We start from the raw sequence: 18,156 nt of genomic DNA, 5'->3' as shown, positions 1-18,156 counted from the left end.
TAGAATACTATTATGATTCGATCTTGCAGACAGTGGGTTCGTTTGAATGGTAAGGCAAAAGCAAACGACTAGAGTAGACGAAAGTCCAGGAGTGAAGTCGGGGGGATGCATCTGTGACAGCCGAAAGTCGAACACTGATGCGGCTCAGTGCAACATTGTTTATCAGTTTTTCTTTGTAGTGTTTTAAAATATATATAACTACATGTGCGTACGTTGTACTACCAATTGGTGAGAGACTCAAATATCACATTCACATATTCACTGTGTACATGAATCATGCGAAGTTAGTTCCTGTTTCAGTTATGTCTTTGGTCACATTTGCGTGAGCAAACAAAAACATCCTAATGATTGGTTGACAATAGAGCCCCACAGTGGGGGTGTCATAATATACCCACAAAACCTAGCGGTCAAACACGGAAATGACTCCAATCGTTTTTACACCATTCATTTTTCCCGTAGGGAATTTAATGGTTGTGTTTCGTGTAGGCTTACCCTGGCATTACGTTTTGATAACCATGTCAATCTCTCCCGGCCAAGGCGACTTTAATCAATATATTCAGCTCTATCTTTGCTCAGATGCGAAAATGCTAATTACAGTCAAAGTAGACATAATGCAAGACTATGAATTCCGTAGTCATCTCTAGCTGACACCTTTGCTAACAGTTATTGTCAGTTTAAAACTTGCACAAGACAGTTCACAGAAATTGTCATTTAAAAAAAAAATGTAGCCAATTTATGAATGACTAAAATTAGATAGTTAATCCAGAGATTCTTACCTTTGCCTCTATTCGGCAGTCTCATCCAGATCATCATGGCATTTGTAGTTCTTTATGATAGCCACATTAGCAGCTAATTACCATTTCATTTTTAGGGGGTAAATACAGGCAAATATCTTGATAAAAGTCACCTTGTCCTAAAGAGATGTACATGGTTATCAAAACGTCACGCCAGGGTAAGCCTACACAAAACACAGCCCTTATTGTAAGTATTTCTAAAATCCCCTATGGGAAAATGAATGGTGAAAAAACTATTGGAACAATTTCCTTGTTTGACCGCTAGGTTTTATGGGTATTATGACTGATACTATGGTACTCTATGCAGGTGATGGCTGCACAATAATATTGTACCACCTATCCCAATTGTTCTTTGTATATTCTTTATATATACTTGTGTTCCCCAATGTACTTTTTGTGTTGATTTGCTGTTAATAATAAAATATTATTTAAAGATGGATGCATGATAAAGTTGGTGAAGAGCAACTGCAGAGATTTGCACTAGACTGCAGTCAAAACTTAATGACCTTTGATCACATATTTCTTTGTAAAGTTCATGCAGTTGTCATGTAGTCGCAAGTCGGACAATTTTTATCCCCATAATGCAACACACTCTGGAAGGCGTGACCATTGGGTCACCAATTTGACATAAGTGATCTGCTCGAATGCGCCCATTGATTCAGCTTTGATCTAACTTTATTAAATTAACACCATTGCCAGAGTAGCCTGTTCTCTACGAGTAGAGCTAGAGAAGAAGAGATGAAGCGAGAGGTTTCACTCGTACCAAAATCTGTCCAAAATAAGACTAAAGCGTTTCTCTGTGATTATTCGGCCTTCCCGCAATGGGACAACGACTCTCATTGCTAGGGTGGAGACATGAGCATCTCATCATTACATATGTAGGCTACTGATCTCTGGTAGAGCAGAGGCTATGGGCTTGTTTGTAGCCGACAGTAGAGGCGACCTCCGACTGACTGATCTACAAAGAACCTTGTATCATAAATAACTAGTACTCATTATTATTTGTAGATCAATCAGTCACAATTTACCCATGATACCTTACGGTTTTGATCTTCTCGAACACAGCCTGTACGTAAAGTAGAATTTAAACACATGCGCAGAACGTAAACCGCACATGTGCAGAAGCATCAGGATTTTTTGTCCGGAGGATAAAAGGTCAAAGAAAAGTCGGATCCGCAGCCACTCTAATCTTGGTTTCCGCCAGATGACACAGTCACAAAGTCAAAATTGGCTACAAAAATTAGGCATTTGGTCTTAATTTAATGTTAGGCTTACAGTGAGCAGTGTGGTTAAAATTAGGGTTAAGACGATACATTTTAGAAATGGGCGTGGTTTATCCATAATTATGACTTTGTGGCTGTGCTAACTAGTGACGACCCCGACGGTTTAAATGAAGATATTGACGTTCGCATTGACCCATCTAAATCTACTGCGCGCGCAATCACAACCAATCACCTCCGGCGGTTTATGTTGATCGGCATGATCTGTTTGATTGGTGTGTCGATCATCCGATTAAAATTAGGGAAAACAGGACTGGCCTATCAAGAACTCCACAGGGCGGGATTTGATAGAGGGGGCTGGGTGCGAAGTATCATGGAGGATCAGTAAGAGAACTGTGGCCATCCAAGAAAGCTGAGCTGTAGGTCCAAGCACTGGAGTTTCAGAAAATTTGATTGGCATTTTTTTTACGTTAACATAGTGTTTTATATTTTATTAACAATGGAGATGAAGAAGAGGATCAGTTTAGAATTGAGGAATAGGACACCAGCGGAGGTAAGTTATCTTAAAAATGAGGTGATAACTATGCGAGCCGATAACCCAGAGAAGAGCGGACTTCTTGCGAGGCTCCGCTCTGCACATGGACAAGAAGAGAGGATGCGAGTCCGATTACAAGTTTTTGTTTTGTTTTTGGGGTCATTCTGATTATTCGTCCTATCACAATATATGTTTGTTGCTGTACAAAAATGAACTGCCAATATCCACACAGCAATTTTGGTCGCTTTGTGATTCTTATAACATTTTATAGATCTGCAACACTGCCTTTGCTATCATCCTCCTTGTCTTGCGCCCGGCCAGAGATCCATTGAACGTTCAAGGTGGCGGAGCGGACATAATTATGAAGAACATTATGCTATTGTTGTGAGAGTAATTCAATTGTGAAAAGCCAATAACATCGTAATAAGGCTCTGGTGACGTCGTGTTGACTCCTGTAGTACAGCAGGCTAATCCAAATACAGAGAATTCACGACTGCCGTGGAAATGTGAAATAACTTTTGAGACGCGATTTATTGGTTTGTCTTGAAAGTTCCCTGGTGTTATTCCATGTGGATGCCGATGCAAATAACGATTTAAGTCGAATGTAAAAACGTAAGCTTTCCATGCGTAACGAGCCTTTTGACCGGTCTTACCGGGTTAACCAAATGGCACAAACGAGCTGGTTGGTTTCTCTGAGCGGACATTTTACTAATCGAATGGGTTTAGCTAATAACCATTTATTTTACCATAGTATTTTTTTTAAAGTCCACTGGATGTAAACATCAATATTTCGATGTTACATGAACAACGCCTGCAAGAATGTATACGCAATTTAAAACCAGCACGCACGCGAGTTGACCGTTCTCGGAGCGAGACGCGCAGGCACTGACTACGGTGGCGTCAGTGTAGCTGTTTTTTTGTGTGTTTTTTTTTGTACAGTGCAGGCTTTTGAGCCCTATTTCTGACGTGCGGGGAGTGGAAGTCATTTTGTTGCATCTATACACGAGCCCATTTTGATGGCTATAACCGGTTTATCTCAATTTAGACACACGCAAACGGATAAATTATGCGTATTATATAGTAGGCCTAAATCCAAATGTAGAAAGTCTACTTCCAAACGAATTTCCTATAGCCTATGCGACTCACCCAGCCGGCCATTTAAATAGCCTACTGTACTCGAAAAGCAAGTTGTCTTTCGCCTCCATGTGATAGTGATTATGTAACAACAGGCTTTTCCTCTGTAGGAAACGACGACGTCTTTGTAAAAGGTGTGTCTGTGTGTGTGTGTGTGTGTGTATATATATATATATACATACATACATACATACATACATACATACATACATACATACATACATACATACATACATACATACATACATACATACATACATACATACATACATACATACATACATACATACATACATACATACATACATACATACATACATACATTATATATATATACACATTCAAGTGTAGCAGAGTTTGTGGTCCTGCTCTGCGTTTTACGAATGTAAGTAATATGGCAGATGGCGTGCGGGGCTCAGACCTCCGCCTCTATTTAGTAGATTAGGCTACAGTAAAACCCCCAACCCTCAGAGACAGCGCTTGTCTGAGGATGGACAAAACCCATTCATTCATGCCACTGACTCTTGCCTTCATTCGGCAAATCTATTTCTCTTACAATTTCTATAGTTACAGAACTCTGCTGTGCATTCGGCAGTGAAGTCCATTGTGCAGATGCTTCTGTATAGGATGTAGGCTACATCTCAACTGATGTTCCTCTCTTGACGACAATATCGAGATGATGCGCACAGAACTGTTCGTTCAATCGAGGTATTACGTGAAGATAAAACCAGGCTAAGACAGTGACAATGCCATCTCTGGTTTTGAGGAGCGTGTTATTTATATCTTAGTGGTATGATTTATATACACATTGTATACACATTTTGTTGGTGATAAATAACATTGTTAAAACACTTTGCCATATATAACTTGGTACCAGGGTTAGGGTCAATTCATTTAAATTCCAGTCAATTCAGAAAGTAAACCAAATTCCAATTCCACATTTTCCTAATTGAAAAGCATTGAAGGGAATTGGAATTCCAGTGTACTTTCTGAATTGACCACAACCCTGTTTGGTACAAGTACAGTGCTATTTTGTGCAACACCCGAATAACCACCCGAGGAGTGCCTATAGACAAAAAAGGGTAGCATCATGCTTGGAATTATTCAAGGTTTCTTGAATACAACTCACATATCACATGTAGGCTATACAAGTCAACTGGAGTCAATTTCCCTGATGCCAATATTAAATCTAACACTTCAACTTACTTAGCCATTCCTCATAACCATCACTCTCCAAGGCCCCTGTGCTGCCAAGTATAGAAAAAATGACTGACTACCACAACTGAAACTACATACTGATTGCACATCATCTCAACGCCTTGTAGCAGCGGAGCTTTGTACCGTAAGAGGGTGCTGAAACAAACATGGTTCTGAGAATGCGTTTGAGACCCTGTCTACCACGTTTAAAACTTTTAAGAAATATAAGAAAGGCTTTAGAGGTTTGTTTGTATTTTTCGTTTGTATCATTACTTATTTTGAATAAGAATATACATCATAATGATACTGCTGGAAATGTAGGCCGTCATTGTAAATAACAATCTGTTCTTAACTGACTTGCCTAGTTAAATAAAGGTTAAATAAAAAATTAAAAAATATTTTAAAAAATTGAGGCCCGTAAACTTGTGAACCTCGGCACCGAAGGCGGTCAAGCTACAAACTGAATCAAAAGCCAAGATGATTTGTAGTTTTAACATGTTGTTATTATCAATAATAATTTGTTAGTCACAGTATTGTATTATTTGGTACTGAAGTCAATGAGAAGGGTGTTATTTTGATTTTTGCCACAATAGTTCCCCACTCACTAAGAACTGAGGTAGCTAGTCGCAAACGGAACACACCATAGCAAAGATGATAGATATATCAACGAGAGGTTTCTCCGCCCTAACATTGGGAGTCGTTGTCCACCAAAGTCCAAGCTTGGTGGGCGAAACAATAAAAAAACGCCACCTGCTGGAGGAAGAGATTTTCCGCCGAGTTGGGCCTCTCTCTTCCTCTTCTCTGACCAAAGCCACATTTTCATTTGGCCAGCATTGGTGATAACAACTAGGGCTGTGATGATACCAGTATGACAAAAATTAAAACATGAAGCAGACTTACTCCTTTTGCTCCGAATTGTAGGAAATAGGATTGTAGGAAATAAGCTTTAAACCTGCAAAATTCTCCCCACCAAATTTTATTGGTCGCATACACGTGTTTAGCAAATGTTATTGCGGGTTTAGCAAAATGCTTGTGATAAAGTTATTCCCGGATGTTATTCCCGGCTGTATGTAATAACACAAAACACATTCTGACCTAATAATGTTAGAAATAACACAAAAAAACAAAACACTATAAAGTTGCCTAGGGGCTAGAAGCACGGCTGCCCTCTCTATCGGCACAATTTTCATACAATGCGTGTGCCCTTAGAAACAGACGTGGCAGGCACGCGGGGGGGGGGGGGGGGGGGTTGTTCCCCAATGCTGGACAGGGGCCCCCACAGGGCCAATAACAGAGCAACTGTAAAGTAAGAGAACTACTCAATGTGATTTTATGTGGAACTGGACAACTGGCCACCTAGTTTTTGTTTCAGTTAAGAGCAGAGGGCTTCCATAAGAGGGTGTTGCTGTGTGCAATTTATCTCGTTGAATTCCAGCTTTGACAGTCGCAAAAGGTGCCCATCAGGTGGTGTAGGAAATAGGCTATTAATAACAAAGGTGACCACACTCCCGCTCCTCTGCAGTAAAAGCGTCCCACCTAGTTGCATTGTTCCTCTCCCTCAGAACAAGAAGTAGGCGTAAGTAAAAGTGAGGCGAGAGTCTGCATTTTTGGAAGATGATTAACTATAATGCTGGAGGACTTGGTCCCTCCGCAAGAGATTCTCTTCCTAGTATCTTCTTGTTAGTACAGTCTGGGATAACATATCTGAGATGGTGTAAAAGGGCACAATATACTTGTCCTATCTCGACTGCAATAACACGTTTCTTGTTATCAGTCTCTTAAAACCTCTCTGGGATATGTGGGACGCTACCATTTTAAAGATAAACTTCTTGTAAATCCAGCCACAGTGTCCGATTTAAAATAGGCTTTACGGCGAAAGCACACCAAACGATTATGTTAGGTCAGCACCTAGTCACAAAAAACCATACAGCCATTTCCAGCCAAGGAGAGGGCTCACAAAAGTCAGAAATAGCGATTAAGTTACTCACTAACCTTTGATGATCTTCATCAGATGGCACTCACAGGACTTCATGTTACACAATAAATGTGTGTTTTGTTGGATAAAGTTAATCTTTATGTCCAAAAACCTGATTTGAAATTGATGTAGAAATGCATTGTCTCAAACAAACATCAGGTGAAAGTGCAGAGAGCCACATCAAATTACAGAAATACTCATAATAAACATTGATAAAAGATACAAGTGTTATGCATGGAATTATAGATAAACTTCTCCTTAATGCAACCGCTGTGTCAGATTTCAAAAAGGCTTTAGCACACCTTGCGATAATGTTAGGTCAGCACCCAGCCACAGAAAAACATACAGCCATTTTCCAAAGAAGGAGAGGTGTCACAAAAGTCAGAAATAGCATTATAAATATTCACTTACCTTTGATGACCTTCATCGGAATGCACTCCCAGGAATCCCAGTTCCACAATAAATGTTTGTTTTGTTCGATAAAGTCCATAATTTATGTCCAAATACCTCCTTTTTGTTTGCGCATTTAGTTCACAAATCCAAACTCACGAGGCGCGGGCAAGTCCAGACGAAAGTTCAGACGAAAAGTCCAAAAAGTTATATTACAGTTCGTAGAAACATGTCAAACGATGTATAGAATCAATCTTTAGGATGTTTTTATCATAAATCTTCAATAATGTTTCAACCGGACAATTCCTTTTGTCTTTAGAAATGAAAAGGAACGCAGCTACCTCTCACGGCTGCGTGCATGATTTAGCTCATGGCATTCTGCCAGACACCAGACTCAAACAGCTCTCATTCCCTCCCCCTTCACAGGAGAAGCCTGAAACAAGGTTCTAAAGACTGTTGACGTCTAGCGGAAGCCTTAGGAAGTGCAATATGACCCCATAGACACTGTATATTCGATAGGCAATGACTTGAAAAACTACAAACCTCAGATTTCCCACTTCCTGGTCGGGTTTTCTCTCAGGTTTTTGCCTACCATATGAGTTCTGTTATACTCACAGACATCATTCAAACAGTTTTAGAAACTTCAGAGTGTTTTCTATCCAAAGCTACTAATTATATCCATATTCTAGCTTTTGGGCCTGAGTAGCAGGTAGTTTACTCTGGGCACCTTATTATCCAACCTACTCAATACTGCCCCCCAGTCCCAAAGAAGTTAAAGATGTAGTCCGGGATCTTTAAGCACAACACATTCGTAACATCTTGTACAAATTGGATTCATATCATATCGTACCAATTGTACACACATTTTTTTTTAATTGCAGGACGTAACATATCATACGAAATGGACGACATAGTACACAATTGGATGAAATAGTACACAAAAAAACTGGGACTCAATTTATGAATACACATTTTGGAATTATCCTGTTAAACTTGTTAAAACAAATATTAATACTTTTTACTGAAGAGACTGTGGCACCTGATGTTTCATGCCTGTCAACGTCACGGTGATCACAACTTCTGGTGACAATGAAAAGTAGCTAGCTAGCTAAACAGGTATGAGATACAAGCTGTCCGTCAGTCTCGTAGCCCTTCTGGCTGTCATTTATCCATGCCTACAGCATTCACGCAATTACATTCCAAGACTCTGAGTCTCCCTGACAATTAATTAAAAAAAACATTTTTTGTCATTTATCCAGAGCGACTTACAGGAGCAATTAGGGTTAAGGACCTTGCTCATGGGCACATGGATTCAAACCAGCAACTGTGTAGATTAAGACACCGCAGAGTGTCCACAGACACATACCTCAATCCAGGGATGAGAAATGCGTTGTACTCCGAAATGTCCCATTATCCCAACCATCACACCGAGAAGATTGAATGTAGTAAAACCAAAATATCCCACACATAGTACATTGTACAAAACCATCGTTCAATTTCTTAACAATGTGTCAACCACGACAATCATTGTCACAATTGTTTTTAGCTAACTAGCTAGCATGACTACTATCTAGCTGACATCTTGGCTAGTAGTTGGTTTCTAGACTCACTGTCTCCTATTTTCTGTCCAAATAACTTAACTAAATAGCAAAATATTCCCACCTGTCATGATAAGCAAACATGTTTACCCAATGGGTAAAAACGAGGAAATTAGGATCACTTTTTTTTGCTCCCCAGCTAGCTAGACACCTTGTTAGAGAGCTAGTGCGTTTGCTAACTGTAGCTTAGCTAACCTGTCATTAACAAATGTTGAGCTGCTAGACGATAACTAGGGCTTGCTATGGGTTAACACCAATTATGTCTATAAACCTTAATTGTTGATGTTATGTATTGGCCATTGCGAGGCTTTGATGTCACCGGTCGGCCATATTGGCACTCCCCAGTAGGAACAGTCCTCAATAGGAATGAATGTAATTCTACAGTATTTCAATTAAATGTTTCAAGGACACCATTACATGTATTTTTGTTTTAGTGGTGACTGTAGCATTAACACTAATATAAAAGGCCACTTTAAAATCTGTTGTTTTGTCACGCAACACAATGCCACAGATGTCTCAAGTTTTGAGGTTACGTGCAATTGTCATGCTGACTTCAGGAATCAACACAAATCAACAGCCTGATCAACTCTATGCAAAGCATATGTGTCTCACTGCATGAGGCAAATGGTGGTCACACCAGATACTGACTGGTTTTCTGATCAAAGCCCCTATCTTTTTTTTTAAAGGTATCTGTGACCAACAGATGCAAATCTGTATTCCCAGAGCATAATGAATTTATTTCAATTGACTTTCCTTATATCAACTGTAACTCAGTGTATATCTTTTCATAATTGTTTTATGTTTAGCTCACATAATATAATTCAAAACTATGCATTAAGTAGTCTAATAGAATAAATGTAAAAAAAAATGAATTTAGACATTAATAAATGCATATCTATAGCTTCCAAATTATTTTGTGAGTGCCAAGATGGCTGTGTTGGCTTCAAGGGTTTATGCACCCAGGGTTTATGCAGTCACCCAGGGTTTATGCACATTTTTATTTTGTTACCTCTTTTGAAGCCTTGTAGCTAGTTAGCTACTCCAGCCACGTCGTTTTTCAGACAGGTCCTCCGCCTTGTGTCCACACTACAAAGCATTCAAGCAGAAAATAATTGAAACGGCGTGTGCTCTCACAGGAAACAGCGGACTTTAGGTCAAGGGTCAGCTTTTCCAATCAAGATGTAATAAGATTACAAAGTGACATGGTGAATTAACCCAAACAAACAAAGAATAAGAAAAAATGTAACAAACTAGCTATGCATTTAATTTGGTTTCATTCATTACCATGTGCAGGATGAAATCTCTTGATGCACCACCTCATTGTCATGTGTCCAGTTGATCTTGATTACTGTTCCTACAGGTGGAAGAACTGGTGGTGGATAATTGCCGCACCAGTGATGGTGAAGTAGAGGGCCTGACGGATGATTTCAAGGAGCTGGAATTCCTCAGCATGGTCAACGTTGGACTCACCTCCCTGGCCAAACTACCCTCTCTGCCCAAGCTGCGCAAGGTGATTAGGGAAGCTGGATCCTTTTGAGCAATCGATTATCTCAATCAAAATCATTTAGTTTGCAGAATTATAAGAAACTCTGGCTTTACTCCCAATGACCAATATTTTGATGTGCAGCATTACATCTTTTCAAACGATTCATCAGGAAACTGTGTGTTCTTTCCTCACAGTTGGAGCTGAGTGACAACAACATCTCAGGTCATTTGGAGACACTTTCAGAGAAGTGCCCCAACCTGACGTATCTAAACCTGAGTGGCAACAAGATCAAGGGGCTGAACAACGTTGAGGCCCTGGTTAGTGGAGTCGTTAAGTCTATTCAGGGCCGGTCGTTAAGGCTTCTTTTGGAATTAAGTCAGGGTCTCAACTTACTGTTGAGGTAGAATACACAAGGTGTTTTAGAAATGTTGTTGTGGATGGGCAATTTTTATCATTCACACAATTAGCCATGTCAGCTAACCATTTTTTAGATTGGTAAGATATTCTAGCCAGCTATCTAAACTCGTAGTAATTATGGGCGAATATCAACCGGCATGCACGGCACCTGCACAGTAGTGGTCCAGCTGTTTGTTCACCCGCAATTGCTAATAACCCATCCGCAACCGCCCGACGATATGCAATAAAGTGAATATCAATGGCTTGCACCCGACCCTAACCCACTAATATAGAAAATGTACTGTAGGCTACAGTCAAAGACGACGGAACAATTTTTTTAACAGTGGGTGCAGTTTTTTTTTGTTGTTGCCTGATTTAGATATGTTTCTATTTATAATTTCCGACATTTTGGTAGGCTATTTGTTAGTAAACTTTTCTATAGTTAGATACAGTGCATTCAGACCCTTTGACATTTTGTTACATTACAGCCTAATTATAAAATTGATTAAATCGTTTTTCCCTTCATCAATCTACACACACAACCCCAACATGACAAAGCAAAAACATTTTTTTTGCATTTTTTTGCTAATTTATTCAAAATAAAAAACTGAAATCACATATACTTAAGTATTCAGACTCTTTACTCAGTACTTTGTTGAAACAACTTTGGCAGCAATTACAGCTTTAAGTCTTCTTGGGTATGACGCTAACAAGTTGGGCACACCTGTATTTGGAGAGTTTCTCCCATACTTCTATGCAGATCCTCTCAACCTCTGTCAGAGGCGGCAGGGTAGCCTAGTTAGAGCGTTGGACTAGTAACCGGAAAGTTGCAAGTTCAAACCCCCGAGCTGACAAGGTACAAATCTGTCGTTCTGCCCCTGAACAGGCAGTTAACCCACTGTTACTAGGCTGTCATTGAAAATAAGAATTTGATCTTAACTGACTTGCCTGGTTAATAAAAGGTCGAATGGGGAGCATCTTTTCGGGTCTCTCCAGGGATGTTCGATCAGGTTCAAGTCCGAGCTCTGGCTATCGCCACTCAAAGATATTCAGAGACTTGTCCCAAAGCCATTCCTGTTGTCTTGGCTGTGTGCTTAGGGTCGTTGTCCCCTTGGCACGCTCTGGAGCAAGTTTTCATCAAGGATCTCTCTGTACTTTGCTCCGCTCATCTTTCCCTTGATCCTAACTAGCCACTGAAAAATATCCTCGCAGCATGATGCTGCCATCACTATGGTTCACCACAGAGATGGTACCAGGTTTCCTCCAGATGTGACGCTTGGCATTCAGGCCAAAGAGTTACATTTTGGTTTCATCAGACCAGAGAATTTTGTTTCTCATGGTCTGAAAGTAATTTAGGTGCCTTTTGGCTAACTCCAAGCGGGCTGTCATGTGCCTTTTACTGAGGAGTGGCTTCCGCCAGGCCACTCTACCATAAAGGCCTGATTGGTTGAGTGCTGCAGAGATGATTGTCCTTTTGGAAGTTTCTCCCATCTCCACAGAGGAACTCTGGAGCTCTGTCAGAGTGACTATCGGGATCTTGGTCACTTCCCTGACCAAAGCCCTTCTCCCCCTATTAATCTGTTTGGCCGGGTGGCCAGCTCTGGGAAGAGTCTTGGTGGTTCCAAACTTCTTACATTTATGGAGGCCATTCCCAATCTGGCCTTCATACTACCATCACCACCTTATCATCCCAGTTTCCAATTGGCTCATTCATCCCCCCTCGTTTCCCCTGTAACTATTTCCCAGGTCATTGCTGTAAATTGAGAATGTGTTTTCAGTCACCTGGTAAAATAAATTATACAATTATGAATTTCAGGTATTGTTTTCTCTTGATTCAGCCCGTCCGCCATCCGCACAATATTTAATGACCCTAAACCCGTCCGCCTCGAGGATATGAAGGCGTGGACTGCGGGTTATGAGTCCACCCACGCATTACTTGTGCCTCTGACATCCAGGCGGCCTCTTTGTTAGTCACTCTCACTCATATCATTAACGTGGCATAAGTCATGGCAAAATATGTGGAATTGCAGGAAATTCTTTAAAACTGCAAAAAAATCTCTGCCCCACGGCAACATTTGTAGAATTGCATTTTATGAAATAAGTGCTTTAAAATATACATATATTTCTAAACTAATCATGCCATTCACAAGGAGATATGTGGCTATGCTTGCCAGCCTTGTGCATGGAGAGAATTTGTTAATAAGTATTGTCTGGTAAGCTCTAACCTCTGCTTCCTAAAACCACAGCAAAATCTGAAGAACCTGAAGAGCCTGGACCTGTTTAACTGTGAGATCACCACACTGGAGGAGTACCGTGAGAGCATCTTTGAGCTGCTGCCTCAGGTCACCTACCTGGACGGCTTCGACCAGGAGGACAACGAGGCCCCTGACTCAGAGGCAGACGACGACGGTGAGCATGGCTACCACAACACAACCACCCGGTGGGGCTGGTGATGTTTCAGCCTAACTTTCTTGAACAAAATACTTCTTCATTCATAGACGAGGATGAGGGGGAGGATGGAGCCGGACCCACAGGGGACTATGATGATGAAGATGAGGATGAGGAGGGGGAGGAAGGAGGAGAGGTTGGGCTCTCCTACCTGATGAAGGAAAGGATCCAGGTGAGACGACTGAAATGTCTGTCATGTTTTATCCAAAACGTCATAATGTTTTACATCCGGCGACTCGAGTCAACGCTTAATTTAAAGAATCTTAACCCCCCCTCCCCCCCTCCACACACAGGACGAAGAAGATGATGACGACTACGCAGAGGAGGAGGAAGAAGGTGAGGACAAGAATTGTTGTGTTGACCTGTCAATAGTAATCAAACCCAAGTACTCTTGCCTGGAAGTGGCAGATATGTTTGTCTGCCACAGATCTCATCATCATCATCATCAAAGTCTCTATTGACATCGGCTCCATGCTGGCTGTTACTCAATTTGTGGCAATAACTGGCTCTTTGACTCGGGAAGGTTTGACTTCTATTGATCCGTTCCTCAGCCCTGTGTGACTATTCATTTGTCACTTATCTGTGTGTTTTGGAGCCAAGCTAGGTCTACCTTCGACACTTAAAACAAGGTTAGAGTCCTCCCTACACAGTAGGCAGATAAAACCTTTGGGCTTTACAGGTATCGCAGGTTGCGTACATGTAATCCAGAGATGGTTCAGGTAATTTAGTTGTTACCTTGTGAATGCGGCTAAAGTTCCCATGTATATACAGTGCATTCGGAAAGTATTCAGACTTGACTTTTTCCACATTTTGTTACGTTGCAGCCTTATTCTAAAATAGATTACGTTGTTTTTGTACCTCATCAATCTACACATAATACCCCATAATGACAAGGCAAAAACAGGTTTAGTAATTTCTGCAAGTGAAAAAAAAAAAAATGAAATATGACAGTATTCAGACCCTTTACTCAGTACTTTGTTGAAGCACCTTTGGCAGCGATTACAGCCTCATCTTCTTGGGTATGAAGCTACAAGCTTGGTACACCCGTATTTGGGGAGTTTCTCCCATTTTTCTCTGCAGATCCTCTCAAGCTCTGTCAGGATGGATGGAGAGTGTCGCTGCACAGCTATTTTCAGGTCTCTCCAGAGATGTTCGATGGGGTTGAAGTCCGGGCTCTGGTTGGGCCACTCAAGGACATTCAGAGACTTGTCCCAAAGCCACTCCTGCGTTGTCTTGGTTGTGTGCTTCGGGTCATTGTCCTGTTGGAAGGGGAACCTTCGCCCCAGTCTGAGGTCCTGAGCACTCTTGAGCTGGTTTTCATCAAGGATCTCTCTGTACTTTGCTCCGTTCATCTTTCCCTCGATCCTGACTAGTCTCCCAGTCCCGGCCACTGAAAAACATCCCCAACGTATAATCTTGCCACCACCATGATTCACCGTAGGGATGGTGCCAGGTTTCCTCCAGACGTAATGCTTGGCATTCAGGCCAAAGAGTTTAATCTTGGTTTCATTAGACCAAATAATCTTGTTTCTCATGGTCTGGCAGTCTTTTGGTGCCTTTTGGCAAACTCCAAGCAGGCTGTCATGTGCCCTTCTGAGGAGTGACTTCCGTCTGGCCACTCTACCATAAAGGCCTGATTGGTGGAGTGCTGCAGAGATGGTTGTCCTTCTGGAAGGTTCTCCCATCTCCACAGAGGAACTCTGGAGCTCTGTCAGAGTGACCATCGAGTTCTTAGTCACCTCCTTGACCAAGGCCCTTCTCCCCCTATTGCTCAGTTTGGCCTGGAAGCCAGCTCTAGGAAGAGTCTTGTTGGTTCCAAACTTCCATTTAAGAATGATGGAGGCCACTGTGTTCTTGGAGACCTTCAGTGCTGCAGAAATGTTTTGGTGGCCTTCCCCAGATCTGTGCCACTGCACAGTCCTGTCTCTTTGCTCTATGGACAATTCTTGATTTTTGCTCTGACATGCACTGTCAACTGTAGGACCTTATATAAACAGGTGTGTGCCTTTCCAAATCATGTCCAATCAATTGAATTTACCACAGGTGGACTCCAATTAAGTTGTAGAAACATCTCAAGGATGATCAATGGAATCAAACAGGATGAGCTGAGCTCAATTTTGAGTCTCATAGCAAAGGGTCTGAATACTTGTGTAAATGTAATATTTTAGTTATTCTTTTTCAATTTGCAAAAAGGTCTAAAAATCTGTTTTCACTTTGTCATTATGGGGTATTATGTGTAGATTAAGTCAAGAGGTCTGAAAACTTTCCAAAGGCACTGTATGTGAACTACTCCTTCAGGACTCTGAGTGGGAAGCTGTGCCTACTGTGAGATCAGTAAGCAGCGCACTTGCATGTGTGTGCAAGGAGTATAAATCAACCCTTTCCTATATAACATGCCAGGGGAAATACTTAGCTACAATATTATACGTAAGTAGTAGATCTGAGGTCTTGGGAAACCTTTGAAAGTAGACTTTGATGTAAGAGAGCCGCATTAACATTAAACCAAAATGGACTCCTTAGACTCGACATTGTTTCGCTAATGGTAATTCAGTCTAGAAAGTGGCCTTTGTTACGTGACTGAAAAGATGTATACTAGTGGTACTGTGTTTTGTTTTCCCCCTCTGGTGTTTTTGAGACTTGTCGGTGGGCGGAACATACGGTGGATCTTGTATCAACTCCCACATTGCCTGTGGATACAATATCATAAGGGTGCCGAATTCAGAATGAAGGGAAATGCCAATTGGATTTGATTGCTGTTTTACTTGGTCCTGATTAGAAGTGATTGTCGCCACCTTTTTTAAAGTCCGACAAAGTCTGACTTTTTGATTGGCTTGTGTCCTGTGCAGAGGAGAAGGCAGGAGTCAAAGGGGAGAAGAGGAAGAGGGATGCTGAGGACGAAGGGGAGGAGGAGGATGATGATGACGACGACTAGGCTTGTCTTTCCCCTGCGAACCTCTAAGTAGAACAATAACCACAAAAAAGTGTGATCTTGCAGATTGTTTCTCTTTGTATACCATAGATATCACTGTAGAGGCTGTTTCTTTTATATATAAATATATATATGAGATACTATACGAAAAGGCGATTTTATCGACAAATAATTTGTTCATCGTTCTAAGTTAAATTACCACCCCAAAAATCTTGTCAATATGCAGGCAGTCTAAAATTAATGGATGTAGGGGGGTGGGCGGGGCTGGATTTATGTTATGGGCTAATTTAAGAAGGGCTGTCGCTACAATGACCAGCCATCCGCACAACAGAAGTGGCCCACGCTGTCCCTCGTTGACATTCGTGTTCAACAAAACTCCAGTGACGTTCCAAGGCCCATGACAGGCCAGGCAGCCCAGAGTCCAGTCCAGCCCAAAGAGATAGAGGACTCATCTTTGTATCTGTGCCATTATAGCATCTGTGACTGCATGGGCAGTCTCAATTTTAAAGTAGTCAATTTTCTTCACGATTGGCTGATCCCTCCTGATGACTCGCAACATGGTCACCAGGAGGGATCAGCCAATGAAGTTAGAAGTCCTACTCAGTTGACAACATTAAAATGGTGGAAGCACTCAATGGCGCTGCCCATGCTAATACGGCATTTTGGCCACTAGAGGCCTCTATCATTCTCTATGGCCCAGCCAAGTCTGATCTACCTCTCTGGGCCACGGTGAGAAGAGAATGCCCCCTACAGGACAACACTCTACACAGAACCACCCTCACTACTCAGGCGGCCAGGCATACCAGGCTAGAAAAAAAGGCACCAGGAAGTTTAGGAACCTCTACCGTCATCACTGTCTGCCACAAGCAGTCTCCTCTTTCTCCCCAGCCACCCCAATGCATTTGTACCAGATCGTTTCCAGCCATCAATGAAAGTCCTGTCTCCCGTAAGCATAGCAAAGACTGTGTTAGATCCCTCACACAGTACATGACTTGTTTTAGGAATTTTTTAAATCGTGGGAGGTTGGGAGATCCAGAAAAGTAGTCTAGCAGTTTCAATACCAGCGTTAGCCCTGGGGAGTTGTATTTCCAACTGATGTGCAAACCGACCACAACATTTGTTAGGCCCATAGAGCTGTGGCTTTCCAGGACTGGTGCTGGTAATCTGTATTCTAAATCAAACCTAGCGGTTTGGCCTTAACCTTATCTGTCCTTAACGGATGCAAACCAATATATTTCCTTCTGGTTCAACAGGCCATATCTGTTAACAGCTTTAAATACTGTAACCGGACTATTAATGTTGTTGTCACGGTGATAGAGGGGCACGGCCATAATGTTTATATTGAAAAAGTTAAGGTCAAACCGCTTCAGTGTAGGAATGAACCGCATCCCGAAGTTAATTTTTATCTTTGTCTTGCTGTTGATGCAAGTTAGTTTATAATTGTACTGGTATTTTACACAGCAGGAACTTTAATCTATTATTTGTAAGGCAATATGTAAATAGTTTCAGTTCCAACAGTTTGATGTTTCATGTGTTTTTTTGTGTTTTTTTTTATGACTTTTTTCGTCATTTTGTTTTAATATAAAGCACAGGTCAAGAAGCCAAACTCTGACCTAACACACTCAATATAGATTATTTTCCATCCTTGGCTGTTGTGACACGTTGTGTTTTGTGTGGTGTAAACATCTTAAAATAAGGATTTTGAATAAAACAATATATAAACAGAAAAGAGAGTGCTTTCAAATAAATTGATAGTTTTTTGTCTTCAGAAAATGATTACCTAATTACATGAATATCATTCACTGCTAGGCAGTAGTAGGGACATTATGTCACATGTAGCAACAATTTATGTACAAATTATGTACAATTTACCAACAAATGGCCAAAGGAGGGAGAATTTCAGTATATTACATTGGCTAGACCAAACATCTTTGGCCGTCACCAATTCATGTATGAGAAATGTTTCACAAACCATCCAAACTGTTTCTCTGTTTATAAAAAGGTATTCAGTGAGATGTGAGGAGTGGGAGTGTAATGTGACCTGTAAGGCCTAT

General features: G+C 41.2%; 1 protein-coding gene across 1 annotated transcript; it reads left to right on the top strand.

The window, feature by feature from the left end:
• Positions 1-1,880: 1,880 nt before the first annotated feature.
• LOC110496288 (putative acidic leucine-rich nuclear phosphoprotein 32 family member C) lies at positions 1,881-17,831 on the top strand. The gene is made up of 7 exons (XM_021572100.3): positions 1,881-2,567; positions 10,204-10,353; positions 10,524-10,646; positions 12,972-13,134; positions 13,224-13,345; positions 13,467-13,509; positions 16,020-17,831. The coding sequence occupies exons 1-7, from the start codon at positions 2,514-2,516 to the stop codon at positions 16,103-16,105; spliced, it is 741 nt and encodes a 246-aa protein (XP_021427775.2). The 5' UTR covers positions 1,881-2,513; the 3' UTR covers positions 16,106-17,831.
• Positions 17,832-18,156: the final 325 nt, after the last annotated feature.

This window comes from Oncorhynchus mykiss, chromosome 18 (assembly GCF_057628025.1).
Source record: "Oncorhynchus mykiss isolate SJ-2025 chromosome 18, ASM5762802v1, whole genome shotgun sequence".
Classification (NCBI taxonomy): domain Eukaryota; kingdom Metazoa; phylum Chordata; class Actinopteri; order Salmoniformes; family Salmonidae; genus Oncorhynchus; species Oncorhynchus mykiss.
The sequence above is the reverse complement of the archived record's forward strand: the minus strand, read 5'-3'. Positions and strand labels throughout refer to the sequence as shown.

Coding starts and splice junctions, on each gene's coding strand:
- LOC110496288 (XM_021572100.3), top strand. CDS start 2,514: ATGGAGATGAAGAAGAGGATCAGTTTAGAATTGAGGAATAGGACACCA. Junction 2,568..10,203: donor GGAATAGGACACCAGCGGAG/GTAAGTTATCTT, acceptor CTGTTCCTACAG/GTGGAAGAACTGGTGGTGGA. Junction 10,647..12,971: donor TGAACAACGTTGAGGCCCTG/GTTAGTGGAGTC, acceptor CTAAAACCACAG/CAAAATCTGAAGAACCTGAA.